The sequence below is a fragment of the Haematobia irritans genome, chromosome 4 (genome assembly GCF_050003625.1).
Source record: "Haematobia irritans isolate KBUSLIRL chromosome 4, ASM5000362v1, whole genome shotgun sequence".
NCBI classification, from domain to species: domain Eukaryota; kingdom Metazoa; phylum Arthropoda; class Insecta; order Diptera; family Muscidae; genus Haematobia; species Haematobia irritans.
In genome coordinates, this window is record NC_134400.1 from 193,851,619 (window position 1) to 193,870,124 (window position 18,506).

An 18,506-nucleotide genomic window follows, 5' to 3' on the forward strand; every position below is an offset into this window, starting at 1 on the left:
TCGAAGAAGCCTAAGGAAATATCATGAGACATGCGCACAACCACATTCTATATATCACTTTTATTTAACAAAAAGATAAAATTAAATGAAAAATCCTTTAAGGCGTTTTCTACTAGGAAGGTAGGAACTAAAGCAATCTACACGGGTGTAACACGAAATAACTGTCCAGAGGAAATGTAAACGCTTGATGGCATGTATTTCACAGGCTTTAGTAATAGAAAAACTCCAAAGCACCAATTAAAAACTATATAAATATGGGCCTCATGAAAATTAGCCCCATAACCTAGGGTCCTAAAAAACTATCTGGAAAACAACAACACTTATTTACTAGTTATTTCTATTTTACCAAAATTTTGTTAAAATTTTATTTCTGTAGACAAATTTGAAAAAAAAAATCATGTCATTAGAAAATTTTAGTTCAGTAGAAAATTTCGTCAAAATTTTACTTTTACAGAAAATTTTGTTCCTACAGAAAATTTTGTCAAAATTTTATTTCTTTAGAAAATTGTAGTTCTACAAAAAAATTATGTCAACATTTCATTTTTATAGCAAATTTGCAAAAATTATATTTCTATAGAAAATGATGTCAAAACTTTATTTATATAGAAGTTTTGCCAAAATTTTAGTTCTATAAAAAATTTTGCCAAAATTTTATTTCTATAGAAAATCTTCCAAAAATTTTATTCCTGCAGATGATTTTGTCCAAATTTTATTTATTTACAAAATTTTATCAAAATTTAATTTCTATCGAAAATTTTGTCAAAATTTTGTTTCTACGGAAAATTTTGTCAAAATTTTATTTCTTTAGAAAATTGTAGTTCTATAGAAAATTTTTTCAAGATTTTATGTTTATGGAAAATTTTGTCAAAACTTTATTTATATAGGAGATATTGACAAAATTTTATTTCTTTAGAAAATTGTAGTTCTATAGAGAATTTTGTCAAAATTTTATTTCTATAGAAAATTTTTTCAAAATTTTATTTCTATAGAAGAGTTCTATAGAAAAGTTTCTATAGAAAAAAAATTTTGAGAAAATTTTCTTTAAAAAGAAAATTTTGACATACGTTTCTATAAAAATAAAATTTTGACAATATAAAAATAAAATTTTGTGAAAATGTTGTAAAGAAATAAAATTTTGAGAAAATTTCCTACAGAAAATTTGACAAAATTTTCTATAGAAGTAGAATGTTCACAAAATTTTCTATAGAAATAAAATTTTGAGAAAATTTTGACAAAATTTTCTATAGAAATACAATTTTGACAAAGTTTTTTATAGAAATAAATTTTTGAGAAAAATTTCTATTGAAATAAAATTTTCGATAGAAATAAAATTTAGACAAAATTTTCTATAGAAGTAGAATGTTCACAAAATTTTCTATAGAAATAAAATTTTGAGAAAATTTTCTATAGAAATAAAGTTTCGACAAAATTTTGTATAGAATTAAAATTTCGACAAAATCTTCTATAGAAATAAAATTTTGCGAAATAAGATGTTGTTGTTTGGCAGTTTTTTGGTAAAATGTTCTCCAGATTTTAATACATTATTTTGGGCTTAAATGGCAAACGTGTCGTAAAATCGTTTTATGATTTTAATTCTAACCAATATCCTACACTGCAAAGGTTTTCCTATTCTGTAGATGTGATTTAATGAACTACTACTTTTCTTAATTGTGTTTTTCTTGATATTTCTAGATATTCAATAAAATTTGGCATAAAATACTATTTTTTACGTTGAACTCTGTTCTTTTATTCCTCTATAACAATATTTTTAAACTAAAATTACATTTTGTAAATTACCATGTCTGAAGTACCACAGGAGCTGAAGAATATGTATGGACCACAGGTGATGATACCGTCTTGACTACAGCTGGTGCCGAATAGGTCTCTATCACTGGAGTAAGCAAACTCTTGGTAGTATAAGACGAGGTTTTTACAGCTGGAGCTAAAACATCCTCTATGACATGAGATGAACTATGAACAACCGAATGACTTTGATGAGATACTGAAGATGGTACAGATTTGACAATAGATCCAACATTGGCATAACCATGCTCTTCCTCGACAGTCACCAATGGGGCAGAATGAACCTCAGTTCTTTCATAAAGACCAGGATAGGCCAATGTGATGGTAAAGATGGCAGAGAATATTATCTGGAATTATTAAAAAACATTTTTTGAAAATATTTAAATTTTTCTATAGAAAATTTCTTCAACTTACAATTTTGAACATTTTGTGATTTTTTGTTTTATTTTAATTCTGAGCTAATGTGTATCTCTGATGAAGATCCAATAAGAATTGTTATTATTCTTTAAAATTCCATTGGCTTTATATACTCAAAAAATTTTAAGTGGTCATTACAATTAAAGCATCTTATGACCCAACATAAAACATCAGAAAAAAATTTCAAATCACAACAAAACAATCCATCTAAAGCTGATAAATACTGTCTTTATAACTCAATTGGCATTGAAATTTTCTAGAGCCAGAGTATTTAACAACAGAATACACAAAACCAAATATTCTTCTACAGATACATTAAAGTGCAAGTAATGCTATGTGCATTGATTATACCATGTTTGCTTTACTCTATCCAGATATAAAGATCAGTTGATGTAAGGGCTAACTTTATGTTGAGGTAGGCCATGATCTCATGACAGCTTGATTGTCTTTGAAACTTACAAGAGTGTGAGCCATAACCACAGTAAACATTCAAAACGATTGACGAATGGGAGAAAAGTTACAACGGCAACCTTAATTAAAAAACAAGTAAGGAAAGTCTAAAGTCGGGCGAGGCCGACTATATTATACCCTGCACCACGTTGTAGATCTAAATTTTCGATACCACATCACATCCGTCAAATGTGTTGGGGGCTATATATAAAGGTTTGTCCCAAATACATACATTTAAATATCACTCGATCTGGACAGAATTTGATAGACTTTTACAAAATCTATAGACTCAAAATTTAAGTTGGCTAATGCACTAGGGTGAAATGCAATCTTAGTAAAAAAAAATATGGGAAAGATTTAAATCTGAAGCAATTTTAAGGAAACTTCACAAAAGTTTATGTATGATATATCGCTCGATATATATGTATTTGAAGTTAAGGAAAAATAAAGTCAGTTTTACAACTTTTCGACTAAGCAGAGGCGATTTTGCAAGGAAAATGTTGGTATTTTGACCATTTTTGTCGAAATCAGAAAAACATATATATGGGAGCTATATCTAAATCTGAACCGATTCCAACCAAATTTGGCACGCACAGCTACAATGCTAAATATACTCCCTGTGCAAAATTTCAACTGAATCGGATTAAAAAATTGGCCTCTGTGGTCATATGAGTGTAAATCGGGCGAAAGCTATAAATGGGAGCTATATCTAAATCTGCACCGATTTCAATCAAATTTAGCACACTTGAGTATACTGCCAATTGTACTCCTAGTGCAAAATTTCAACCAAATTGCGCCAGAACTGTGGCTTCTAGAAACATATTAGTCCATATCGGGCGAAAGATATATATGGGAGCTATATCTAAATCTGAACCGATTTCAATCAAATTTGGCACACATGACTAAACTTCCAATTGTACTCCTAGTGCAAAATTTCAACCAAATTGGCCCAAAACTCTGGCTTCTGCGGCCATATAAGTCCATATCGGGCGAAAGATATATATGGAAGCTATATCTAAATCTGAACCGATTTTAATCAAATTTGGCACACTTGACTATACTACTAATTGTACTCCTTCAACCTAATCGGAATAAAACTCTGGCTTCTAGGGCCATATAAGTCCATATCGGGCGAAAGATATATATGGAAGCTATATCTAAATCTGAACCGATTTCAATCATATAATCGGCTATATATAACTATATACCGATATGGACCAATTTTGGCATGATTGTTAGCGGCTATAACTAGCGCAATGTACCAAATTTCACCACGTATCAAATTTCAACCGGGTCGGATGAATTTTGCTCCTCCCATAGCTCCGGAGGTCAAATCTGGAAATCGGTTTAAATGGGGGCTATATATACTTAAGATCGGTATGAACCAATATTTGCATGGTTGTTAGAGACCATATACTAACACCACGTACCAAATTTCAACCGGATCGGATGAAATTTGCTCCTCTTAGAGGCTCCGAAAGCCAAATCGGGGGATCGGTTTATATGGGGGCTATATATAATTATAGACCGATGTGGACCAATATTTGCATGGTTGTTAGAGACCATATACTAACACCACGTACCAAATTTCAACCGGATCGGGTGAATTTTGCTCTTCCAAGGGGGCTCCGGAGGTCAAATCTGGGGATCGGTTTATATGGGGGCTATATATAATTATTGACCGATATGGACCTATTTTCCCGTGGTTGTTAGAGACCATATACTAACACCATGTACCAAATTTCAGCCGGATCGGATGAAATTTGCTTCTCTTAGAGGCCTCGCAAGCCAAATTTGGGGGTCCGTTTATATGGGGGCTATACGTAAAAGTGGACCGATATAGCCCATTGGCAATACCATCCGACCTACATCAATAACAACTACTTGTGCCAAGTTTCAAGTCGATAGCTTGTTTCGTTCGGAAGTTAGCGTTATTTCAACAGACGGACGGACGGACATACTCAGATCGACTCAGAATTTCACCACGACCCAGAATATATATACCTTATGGGGGCTTAGAGCAATATTTCGATGAGTTACAAACGGAATGACAACGTTAATATACCCCCCATCCTATGGTGGAGGGTATAAAAAAAAAAAAACAAGTATATACGGCCGTAAGTTCGGCCAGGCCGAATCTTATGTACCCACCATGGATTGCGTAGAAACTTCTACGAAAGACTGTCATCGACAATCGAATTACTTGGGTTGTGGTATCTTAAAACTTCTGAACATCGTTTTCTCAATTGTGAGTTAGTCCATACGTGGTATGTAGTAGACAATACGTAGAGAGCCAGAATTGAAATATAGGGGTCGCTTATAAGGGGTCTATTTACAATTATGAACTTGATATGGACCAATTTTTGTGTGATTGGGGATCGATTTATCTGATGGCTATATATATATATATATATATCTATCTATATATATATATATATATATATATATATATATATATATATATATATATATATATATATATATATATATATATATATATATATATATATATATATATATATATATATATATATATATATATATATATATATATATATATATATATATATATATATATATATATATATATATATATATATATATATATATATATATATATATATATATATATATATATATATATATATATATATATATGAACGTGTGGGACTTTTTTCTTGAGTAGTCACAAAAGAATGGAGAAAAAATAGAATCGATTAGCTGATATAGGTCAGATGAAATATCACCTCGAACAATGTTCCAAATTCGGTCCACATGAAAGGAAAAGGAAGAAAGTGGATGGTTTGCAATTGTGCTTAGACCAGCAAGGGAGGAAAAAAAAGTCTTACCAAGTGAGTCGTTTCGTGGTTGAATCGCAAGTGAGTTTTTATTCAATTTATGTATTACCAACTAATGTAAATATCGTAACAAAATTCATACAATCCAAAAGTTAACGAAAGTATTCTTAACGACATCTGGAGTTAAAATATATTTCAAATTGCAAGTATGATATTATAGAGATTCCAAAACTAGACATTCCGGGCCCCTTGATGGGTACCATCAAAAAAAAAGTAATAATAATAGTAATTAATTTCATTCTTGTTCGTTCGTAAGCTATGATTAGTTAAATTAATAAGTTTTGTAAAAAAAAAAAAAAAAAAAATCATTTGCTTCAGAAAATTTCATAAATATTACAAAAAATATTTCAAATAGTCGATATTGAGTTACAATGGGCAGTTGCCTGATATAAGCCACCCTAGTGTTGAATTTTGGGCCATTAAATTTCCATCAATATTAGGTATTATTCCAGCTAGCATAACTTTAGGGTAGAGGTCGGCACCCAAAATCATTTCAATAGCACCAGTTTCGGAAAAACAAGGATCTGCTAGTACAAGATTAACGAACTTATCCTTTAAAGGTCCTGGCAAAGATTTCGAAGGTGTTCTCATGCTTATGCGATTATCCACACGCATTACAGCCGTAATTCGAAACTGTCGATTTGAATGAGAGCGTATAGTCACTTGACACATAAGGGAGTCTCCAAGACGATTAGTTACGATACCGAATTTCGTTACGACCTCTTTCGATATACGGCTAACAGAAGAGCCAGTGTCGATGAGAAGCCGTATAGAATGTAGGCGGCCATCGTGAACAAGTTTTGCTGTAGCAGTTGGTAAGATGGTAATGAGCGGTGTTTGAAACTTAGGTGCTATGGCAGATTCTGTTGAAAGGTTTTCAATATGATCATTCTCATGAGATGATGCAGAGTCTCGGTGTAGTAGTGTGTGGTGTGGGCGATGACATTTGTGGCATCCTGTTTTAGAAAAACATCTTGCTTGGGAATGTCGATGAGCCAAGCAATTTTTGCAATATTTATAGCGTTCTACAACCTTTTGCCTCTTTTTGGAATCCAGTGATAAAAATTTATGGCAAAATCGCAATGGATGATGTTTTGAGCAAACCCGACACTGAAATGATTTCTGTTGCCGTCTATTGAGAGCTTGATTCGAATCGGCCGGACGGTTTGTTATAATCCGAGGCATTTTTTTTTTTTTGGTTTTTTTTTTTTTTCTCAAAAAAGGATGGAAAATATAACTTATTTAATCTGAAAATAAATTGAAAAATAAAACAGCAAAAAAACAATGTCATTGAGTTGGAAGAATAACGAGTTTTACAATAGGGCGCGTTATAACTCCCTTTTGTGTGTACAATTCAGCTACTCGAACGCGGTTGTCCTTTCCGGGAAAAAACCGTGTGACCCGCCCAATTCTCCATTCATTTGGAGATGTATTTTCGTCACGGATTACCACAATAGAATCGATATCAATATTCTTCTCCGGTTGCTTCCACTTATTTCTTTTGTGAAGTTCCTTTAAATATTCAGATTTCCATCTCTGAACAAAATGATGGTGCAGGACCTTCACCCGTTGCCACCGATTTACTATGGATTCTGGACGATCGTCTGAAATAGGTTCTGGTGGAGCTAGAATGGCATTTCCGGTCAGAAAATGTCCTGGAGTGAGAGGATTTAAGTCACCTGGATTTTCAGACATAGTTGAAATCGGTCTAGAGTTTAGACAAGCTTCAATTTTTGCCAAAAGAGTACAAAATTCTTCGAATGAATACTTGAAACCTCCAGAGACTTTTTTGAAATGTGTCTTAAAACTTTTAACGCCGGCTTCCCATAAGCCGCCCATGTGTGGAGCACCGGGTGGAATAAAGTGCCAGGACACATTTTGATGGATGAATTGTGAAATTATTCCTGAACGGGAAGCCTCAAGAAAATTCCTGCTAATTTCTTTCGAGGCACCAACAAAATTGGTACCATTATCGGAATATATGTGTCTAGGACATCCCCTTCGTGAAATAAATCTTTGGAAAGCCGCTAGAAAAACAGGAGTAGATAAGGAGGAAGTCAGTTCTAGGTGTATTGCCTTAGTAGCGAAACACACGAAGAGACAGACATAGCCTTTGGTGAGTCTGGAGCCTCTTCCAATAAAACTTTTTATATCGAATGGGCCCGCAAAATCTATACCAGTAGAATAAAATGGTCTATGAAACGTGGTACGTTCTGGGGGCAAGGCGGCCATCATTTGGGACAGTGTTTTCTTTTTGTGAAGGACACAGATTTTGCAGCTATGGATTACAGATTTCACCAGGTTCCTCAATCGGGGTACCCAATACTGCATTCGGATAAGATTAACAACCTCTTGATTACCCCCATGCAAGGAGACATGTACATGCGTAAATTGAACCAAAAGCTTTGTAAAATAGGAGTGATAGGACAAAATAATTGGGTGTTTCTCATCGTAGTCTAGAGAGGGGGAGTAAACGAGTCTACCCAATGAGCGGATTAAGCCATTACTATCCAGGAATGGATTAAGATTCAGAATAGATGATGTTTTTGGTACGTCGCGTTTTTGTGACAGTGCCTGATACTCCTTAGGAAAAAATTTCTTTTGTGCAAGCATAATTAGACAATTTTTCACTTTTAACACCTCTTGTGTTGACAAGGATCTTGTGGGATGATTACAGGACACATACTTCGAACTCGTATTGTGAATAAATCTATATACATAACACAAAACTCGGATTGCCCGATTGAAGGATGAAAATCTTTGTAAAATGTCTTCGGAATCTGGAAGAACTGTCATGTGTACACATACAGGCTTCTTTTCGAGGTCGGTATCGTGGAAAGAATTCGCGTTAGAAGGCCAACAATCTTCCGGTTTTTGAAGCCACTCTGGCCCATGCCACCACAAGCTATTATTAATAAGATCCTGTGGATAGACACCACGACTGGCTAAATCCGCAGGATTATAAGCAGTATTTATATGAAGCCATTTGTCCGTCCCGATTTTATTTGCTATAATAGAAACTCGATTCGCTACAAACACTTTCCAATGACATGGTGGTCTTTGCAACCAAGCAAGCACAATGGTCGAGTCGGTCCATTTGTAAATTTCGGCATTAGGGATCTTCATAGAAGGAATAATGGAATCGACTGTTTCGGCCATAAGAGTAGCTCCGCAAAGCTCGAGTTTGGGAATAGAAAGGGTTTTCACAGGGGAAACTCGAGATTTGGAGGCTAGCAAATTAACACATATTGAATTGTTTTCCAAAAGAACTCGAACATATATAGCTGTTGCGTATGCATTTTCGGATGCATCGGAAAACGCATGGAACTCTATCTTGCATGTGGGGGAGTATGAAACCCATCGTGGTAATTGTATGCTCTCGACCATGGAATAGCTGTCACGAAATTTTTTCCAATCTCGAAGACAATCATGTGAAATGTTTTCATCCCAGCCTTCACCAGAAAGCCATATTTTCCGCATCAGTATCTTAGCAAGAATTACTATGGGAACCAGCCATCCAGCTGGGTCGAAAATTTTAGCGATGTCCGCTAGAACCTGCCGCTTAGTATACTCAGCTCTATGGGATAATACATTAGTTGAAAATATGAAACGATCAGATTTTGCGTTCCAACGCACACCCAATGTTTTCGTCTGGCTACTATCCTCGAAACTCAGAAAGTCTTCCTTCAACAAGTGTTGTTTTGGCATGTCACTCAGGATTTCAGTAGAATTTGAAGCCCATTTTCGAAGAGGAAAACAAGCAGAGTCAAGTGCTGCAATCAGTTGCTTTTTTGCAACAAGAGCCGAATCCATGTTATGGGCACCAGTAATGATATCGTCGACATACATGTCGTTTTCAATTATCTCACTTGCCAATGGAAATCTACTTTTGGAATCGGCAGCTAGTTGCAACAATGTCCTTATTGCTAGAAATGGTGCCGCATTTACACCAAACGTAACAGTTTTAAGCTCGTAGTCATGGATTGGACCCGAAGGATCCGAACGAAAAAGAATACGCTGAAAAGGAGTGTCCCTTGAGTTCACCTTTATCTGCCTATACATCTTTTCGATGTCGGCACTAAACACATAACGATAGAAACGCCATTTCAAAAGAAGTATAGTTATGTCCTTTTGGAGCACAGGACCTGGATAAAGTATATCGTTCAAGGACTTGCCAGAAGAAGTTGGACACGACGCATTAAATACCACTCGGACCTTAGTCGTGGTACTTTCTGGCTTCATAACAGAATGGTGGGGAAGATAGTAGTTTTCAGAATGCCCATCTAACGGGGGAGAAGCAACAGCTTCCATGTGACGTAGATCCAAGTATTCCTGGATAACAGTGTCATACTTGTGTTTAAGATCAGGAATTTTTAACAAACGATGTTCGTTTCTGACGAATTGTGCATAAGCAATAGCCCTTGACTGTCCCAATTGAATCGATTTATCTAAAAATGGCTCCTTAAAGGGAAGCGACACGATGTATCTACCATCACAATCTCGTGTAGTAGTATCTGAATACAGCTTTTCGCAATACTCGTCGGCAGAGGATGGCAGAGGATTTTGCGGAAGATTTTCCACCTCCCAAAAACGCTTAAGCTGTTTTTCCAGAGTTGTCTCAGTAAAATATGAGACTATGGTGGAATAGGAGGATACATTGGTGTTGTTCTGGATAGGTCCAGTGACTATCCAGCCGAAAACCGTCTCCTGAGCAATTAATGAGCCACAAATATTACGCCGTATATTATCGAGTAGAATTTGATTGAAAACATCAGCTCCGATAAGAAGATCAATTCGGGAGCTTTCATAAAATTTTGGGTCTGCCAATTGTAAATTTGGGAAATTCTTTAAAATGTGTGGCGAGATCGAACGTGTAGGAAGATTGCCAGACAACCCGGGAACCACTAAGGCCTTAACCTTTAACTCCAAATCGGAATCATATCGAGGGCTTATGGAAAATGAAGCAAGCTTCCTTGCGTTTGCCGAGGTAACCCCATTTAACCCCGAAATTTCGGCCTCTATCGGATGGAATGGTAGTTTAAGAAGATCAAAAATCTTCTGAGAAACAAAAGTTCCCTGTGAACCAGAGTCAATTAAAGCTCGTACGAGATATTCCAAACCCAAATGTCTAATTTTAACAACAGCTGTTCCCAAGAGAACATTTTGAGCATGTACGGCGAAGCAAGATTGGACATTGGTGGACGGTTGATTAAATGGCTCAGCCGAATGAGTAGACTCTACTTGAATATTGGAATGTGTGGACTGTAGTGAGCTAGTGAGATTAGGAGTCGTATCATTGGACTGCGCTATGGGTTCTCGATGTAAAAGAGAGTTATGTCTTTTACGACAGAAGGAACAATTATACCAACTCTTACACTTCTTAATCGAGTGACCTCGGGAAAAACAATTTATGCAAAGGTTAAGGTCTCGAATGCATGATAATCTCTCGTCGACAGACATTGAAAGAAATTTTGGGCATTTACGAATAGGATGGGACTCGTATGGACACAGATTGCAGGATATTGTGGTTGTTTGATTGGAAGAAACTTGAGCATGGTTGCTGTTTATCTTTTTAGAAGCGGATGGGTTTGACGGTTTTGTGGTGGAATGTGATACGGCAGACTTCCTCGAATTGTGGTGAGAATTGATTTCACTAACGGTTTCCAATGTTTGGAATCTGTTGGACAAAAAGTCATTGAGAGCCGACCATTTGGGAATATCCTTCTTATTTTGAAGCGATTGTTCCCATAATGACAAGGTAGTTCTAGGGAGCTTCGTTGAACAGATATATACTAATATAGCATCCCAGGACGATATATCAATGTCATATAGTTCTAAGGAGGAAATACATGAATTTATGTCACGTTGGAGACATTTTATCTCTTCACCAGATTCTAAACCAACTGGTGACAAATTAAAAAGTATACGTAATTGGCTGTGAACGAGTAGACGTTTGTTTTCAAATCTTTCCTGTAAACTCGCCCAGGCGATGTCAAACCCGCCATTTGTCAAAGGACACTTATTTACAATGTCGAAGGCTTCGCCTTTTGTCTTGTTACGTAGGTGAAACAGTTTTTGTACTTTGGAAAGACTCGAGTTACGTATATATATAGCCGAGAACATGTCTCGAAAGGATGGCCAAGACTGGTAGTCGCCCCTAAAGGACTCGGTGTCACAAGGAGGCAAATGGAAGCTACTGCGTGAGGACGTGACCTGGGATGTTACTTCGGTCCTAGATCTGGAGTGAATATCGGAACTTATCCTTGCAACAAGCATCACATATGTGTCATAAGACTTATGGAATCTAGCGTTTATGCTGTCGAGTTCAGAACCTTCTTGATCGGAGTCTGTTTCGGAATCTGAATCCGCGTCTTTTCGTTTATCGGTCCGAGTTTGGGTTCTAGTCTGCATCTTTTTAGTTTTTTCGCCATTCTCAACTCCATCCTCCTCGTCAAGCTCATCGATACACTTTTCGTACAATGTCTTGATCGTTACCCATATGGCCTTCAACTCGTCTCGATGAACTTCAAGAGCAAACACACTCGATTCCGATATGACCTGTTCGGTGAGCTCTTGCTCGAATTTGACCAATTTATCGTTAGCCCTGATGAACCTATCCAACGCCATTATCTCCTGCGAACAATATGGGATCAACTAGGATAATACAGATAAACTTGGGACGAAGTAGAGTTGTGGCAGTGAATCGTATAATATCCACAACCCGGGAAAGATATAAGACCGATTAATGAGAAATTGGATGAAGGATGTTCAAAGATCTGATGTAGCACACAACTCTTATATTCGCATAAAAGTGTAATCATACAAAATTTTTACCTTTGCCAAGAATTCCTGGAAGAACGTAAATGTCCCCTTTCATATATAAAAAGCAAATATTGCTTCAAACTAAATATGGATTGGAAAGTAAAGAAAAAACAACCCTATGAATACTTTCGTTGTTCAGTGTCCCCCAATGACATATGAAATAATGACTTGAGGGCGTATATATGGACACCACATCTCCTAAGTTTCTTCCGATAAAGTGAAATTCCTACTCGCCAATTCCATGTATATGTCTCATTTCGTGAAAAAAAAAAAAAAAATAAATAAATTATTCTTTCCAATTGTTTGTTTACAATAATTTTGCATTCAGCAACGAGTAAATGTAACGAGTGGAAATGATGGAATGGAACATAAAGAGTAAAAAAAAAAAAAAATATTGGAAGACAATGACGAGTAAATGCTGCTTCTTATTCTCCTTGGAAAGTGGTCTAGCCGTTAGGTACACAAAAACAATAAATGATTATCGATATGTATAAAGTATAAAATATTTGCCAGATAAAAAAATGTCGGCAGGCACAAATATATGTGTAACAAATGCAGGATTACCAACGTGAGAATATTTCAAGTATATATTTGTTGTATTTACGGATGAGTATTATTCTCAAAACAAAAAAATATGTAGTCTTTCTCCAAATATGAGAAATATGATTTTCTATTACAAATTACAAAAAACAATTTTAAAACTAAAATTCGGAAAAAAATTGAGTGGTGGGAAGTACTCATCAAAAAAACTCGGCTATTTTATTTCGATTGAGTATTTTGTTAGTATCCAACATTAATCTGTCTATTCGCATATATGGTGGTACTCGTAGCAAGATATTTGTATAGGGAGCTATTATTCAAAGAGAACACTGGAAATAAATATGCCAATCAAAAAAAGGAAAGAGAAGATTGCCTTTGAAGTATAACACTTTGTTTGTGATCTTCTTTGTTAGCCCTCTCGCTAAGGTATATGAAATATAGAATAGACAAAGAGAAAAAAGTGTAGAACGTACGTACCAATAACTATTCAGGCAAGGCGCAATGTGAAAAGTAACGGTTAATCCACGAAATGAAAATTGGTAGAAGACATATATATATATATATTTGTATATTTGCTTCTTTCAACACCACATGATATTATTATTCTTTTTCTTTAAATATCTTACACTTTGAGGTTATGTAGAAATTTCACGTTTCATGGGGGCAGTTTATGGTAATTTTCCTTACAAACTTTTTACTGCATTTGATACAGAAATTGCCCCCTGACTTTATACTTGAATTATACCTCAAAAAACACGAAATTTCCTCCAAAATTATAAATATTAGCGAACACTATATGGAGCTTTATGAAATTTTGTATATAATTACGGAGAATATTTCCACTGAAACTGGCACATTATATATGTTTTATACAAATTATTCATAAATTCATAGAGACCTTCGCGACTCGCACTTTTCTGAGCTCAATTTGTGATTCTTGAAACGATAACGACACGAATTTATATTTTTCGTCCGGTCACACGCACTATTGATATCAATCGTTTGCATAAGACTAAATTAGTTGCTACATAAGTACGTACCAGAGAACAAAATGGAAAGCAAACCTGGAATAATTTGGAAATCGAGATGATCCAAGAGTATGAGGAGCAGATGATTCCTTGACCAATACTAGTGATGTGGACTGTCTCTCAAGATCCGGCTCGAAGGACCAAATAATGAACGTGTGGGACTTTTTTCTTGAGTAGTCACAAAAGAATGGAGAAAAAATAGAATCGATTAGCTGATATAGGTCAGATGAAATATCACCTCGAACAATGTTCCAAATTCGGTCCACATGAAAGGAAAAGGAAGAAAGTGGATGGTTTGCAATTGTGCTTAGACCAGCAAGGGAGGAAAAAAAAGTCTTACCAAGTGAGTCGTTTCGTGGTTGAATCGCAAGTGAGTTTTTATTCAATTTATGTATTACCAACTAATGTAAATATCGTAACAAAATTCATACAATCCAAAAGTTAACGAAAGTATTCTTAACGACATCTGGAGTTAAAATATATTTCAAATTGCAAGTATGATATTATAGAGATTCCAAAACTAGACAATATATATATATATATATATATATATATATATATATATATATATATATATATATCGGTTTATATGGGGGCTATATATGACTATGGACTGATATGGACCACCTTTGGCATGGTTGTTAAATATCATGTACGATCACCACGTACCAAATTTCAAGCAGATCGGATGAATTTTGCTTCTCCAAAAGGCACCGGAGGTCAAATCTGTGGATCGGTTTATATGGGAGCTATATATAATTATGGGCTGATAGGAACCAATTCCTGCATGGTTCAACCGAATGGGAAGAATTTTGCTCTTCCAAGGGGCTCTGGAGGTCAAATCTGGAGATCGGTTTATATGGGGCCTATATATAATTATGGACCGATTTCGACCAATTTTTGCATGGGAGTTTGAGGCCATATATTAACACCACGTACCAAATCTCAACTGAATCAGATGAATTTTGGTCTTCCAAGAGGCTCCGGAGGTCAAATCTGGTGATCAGTTTATATGGGGGCTATATATAATTATGTCCCGATGTAGACCAATTTTTGCATGGTCATTAGAGACCATACATTAACACCATGTACCAAATTTCAGCCGGATCGGATGAAATGTGCTTCTCTTAGAAGCTCCGCAAGCCAAATCGGGGGATCGGTTTACATGGGGGCTATATATAATTATGGACCGATGTGGACCAATTTTTGCATGGTTGTTAGAGACCATATACTAACACCATGAACCAAATTTCAGCCGGATCGGATGAATTTTGCTCTTCCAAGGGGGCTCCGGAGGTCAAGTCTGGGGATCGGTTTATATGGGGGCTATATATAATTATTGACCGATATGGACCAATTTTTCCGTGGTTGTTAGAGACCATATACTAACACCATGTACCAAATTTCAGCCGGATCGGATGAAATTTGCTTCTCTTAGAGGCCTCGCAAGCCAACTTTGGGGGTCCGTTTATATGGGGGCTATACGTAAAAGTGGACCGATATGGCCCATTGGCAATACCATCCGACCTACATCAATAACAACTACTTGTGCCAAGTTTCAAGTCGATAGCTTGTTTCGTTCGGAAGTTAGCGTGATTTCAACAGACGGACGGACGAAAATACTCAGATCGACTCAGAATTTCGCCACGACCCAGAATATATATACCTTATGGGGTCTTAGAGCAATATTTCGATGTGTTACAAACGGAATGACAACGTTAATATACCCCCCATCCTATGGTGGAGGGTATAAAAAAACAAGTATATACGGCCGTAAGTTCGGCCAGGCCGAATCTTATGTACCCTCCACCATGGATTGCGTAGAAACTTCTACGAAAGACTGTAATCGACAATCGAATTACTTGGGTTGTGGTATCTTAAAACTTCTTAACATCGTTTTCTAAATTGTGAGTTAGTACATACGTGGTATGTAGTAGACTCCAAGACCAAATATCGGGATCGGTTTATATGAGGGCTATATATGATTATGGACTGATATGGACCACCTTTGGCATGGTTGTTAAATATCATATACGATCACCACGTACCAAATTTCAAGCAGATCGGATGAATTTTGCTTCTCCAAAAGGCACCGGAGGTCAAATCTGGGGATCGGTTTATATGGGATCTATATATAATTATGGGCTGATAGGAACCAATTCCTGCATGGTTCAACCGAATGGGAAGAATTTTCCTTTTCCAAGGGGCTCTGGAGGTCAAATCTGGCGATCGGTTTATATGGGGCCTATATATAATTATGGACCGATTTCCACCAATTTTTGCATGGGAGTTTGAGGACATATATTAACACCACGTACCAAATTTCAATTGAATCAGAATTTTTTGTCTTCCAAGAGGCTCCGGAGGTCAAATCTGGTGATCGGTTTATATGGGGGCTATATATAATTATGTCCCGATGTAGACCAATTTTTGCATGGTCATTAGCGACCATACATTAACACCATGTACCAAATTTCAGCCGGATCTAATGAAATTTGCTTCTCTTAGAAGCTCCGCAAGCCAAATCGGGGGATCAGTTTACATGGGGGCTATATATAAATAATGGACCGATGTGGACCAATTTTTGCATATTTGTTAGAGACCATATACTAACGCCATATACCAGCCGGATCGGATGAAATTTGCTTCTCTTAGAGGATTCGCAAGCCAAATTTGGGGGTCCGTTTATATAGGGGCTATACGTAAAAGTGGACCGATTGGCCCATTTGCAATACCATCTGACCTACATCAATAACAACCACTTGTGCCAAGTTTCAAGTCGATAGTTTTTCGTTCGGAAGTTAGCGTGATTTCAACAGACGTACGGACGGACGGACATGCTCAGATCGACTCGGAATGTCACCACAACCCAGAATATATATACTTTATGGGGTCTTAGAGCAATGTTTCGATGTGTTACAAACAGAATGACAAAGTTAATATACCCACCATCCTATGGTGGAGGGTATAAGAAGGTGTTTTTCTTTGTTACATCGGGGACTTATCAGCCAACCTGTTAGAGGCTCCGCAAGCCAAATTTAGGGGTCCGTTTATATGGGACTATACGTAAAAGTGGTCCGATATGGCCCATTTGCAATACCATCCGACCTACATCAATAACAACTACTTGTGCTTAGTTTCAAGTCGATAGCTTGTTTCGTTCGGAATTTAGTGTGATTTCAGGAGACGGACGGACGGACATGCTCAGATCGACTCAGAATTTCTCCACTACACAGAATATATATACTTTATGGGGTCTTAGATCAATATTTCGATGTATTACAAACGGAATGACAAAGTTAATATACCCCCCCCTGTCTTATGGTGGAGGGTATAAAAAACGAAGTATTAAAATTTACTTCCTAGAAGCAAGTATACAAAACCCATATTTAAAAGAGAATTGTGTCTTAAAAGTATCCTTACTTGTAATCTCTTCTTCGTTGGCTCGGAATCAATACCAAAATTGTTAAAGACAAAATCTTTAGATTGTGTTTAAACTTCTACTAAAAACTGTTATCCACAATCAAACTACTTGGATTGTGGTAACAGTTATCGGTAGCAAGGCCTATAAAACCTTCTTAACGTTGTCTTCCAAATTATATTTTAGTCCATATGTACTCTATGTTAGATAAAAAGGCAAAATAAATATGTCTTCTTAGTTCTTGATCCTCTTTTTATCGAAAAGTCTATAAATAATGTTAACAAATATTCGCATGGTAATTATAAGGCCAAATTTCAACCGGATTAGATGAATGTCTTTTCTGAATATTTCATTAACTAAAATTCGACATAATGCATTATTTGTATTTTTAGAATTGTGCTTTTTTTTATTTCTTTATAACAGTATTTTTAAACTAAAATAACATTTTGACATTACCATGTCTGGAGTACCAAAGGAGCTGCAGCAGAATATGTATGGACTACAGGTGATGACACTGTTTTGACTACAGCTGGTGCCGAATAGGTCTCTATCACTGGAGTTAGCAAACTCTTGGTAGTGTAAGACGAGGTTTTTACAGCTGGAGCTAAAACATCCTCTATGACATGAGATGAACTATGAACAACCGAATGACTTTGATGAGATACTGAAGATGGTACTGATTTGACGATAGATCCAACATTGGCATAACCATGCTCTTCCTCGACAGTCACCAATGGGGCAGAATGAACCTCAGTTCTTTCATAAAGACCAGGATAGGCCAATGTGATGGTAAAGATGGCAGAGAATATTATCTGGAATTATTAAAAAACATTTTTGAAAATATTTCAATTTTTCTATAGAAAATTTCTACAACTTACAATTTTAAACATTTTGTGATTTTTTGTTTTATTTTAATTCTGAGCTAATGTGTATCTCTGATGAAGATCCAATAAGAATTGTTATGATTCTTTAAAATTCCATTGGCTTTATATACTCAAAAAATTTTAAGTGGCCATTACAATTAAAGCATCTTATGACCCAACATAAAACACCCGAAAAAAATTTTCAAATCACAACAAAACCATTCATCTAAAGCTGATAAATACTGTCTTTATAACTCAATTGGCATTGAAGTTCCCCAGAGCCAGAGTATTTAACAACAGAATA

At 35.9% G+C, this 18,506-nt stretch overlaps 1 protein-coding gene across 1 annotated transcript; it reads right to left on the bottom strand.

Moving 5' to 3' along the window:
- Positions 1–1,717: 1,717 nt before the first annotated feature.
- On the bottom strand, positions 1,718–18,290 carry LOC142235926 (uncharacterized). Its single transcript, XM_075307175.1, has 5 exons — positions 18,218–18,290; positions 17,810–18,151; positions 6,846–12,161; positions 5,946–6,569; positions 1,718–2,150 (listed from the first exon to the last, which is right to left on the bottom strand). Exons 1-5 carry the CDS (start codon positions 18,227–18,229, stop codon positions 1,794–1,796), a joined length of 6,651 nt encoding a protein of 2,216 aa, XP_075163290.1. The 5' UTR covers positions 18,230–18,290; the 3' UTR covers positions 1,718–1,793.
- Between the last annotated feature and the right edge of the window lie 216 nt (positions 18,291–18,506).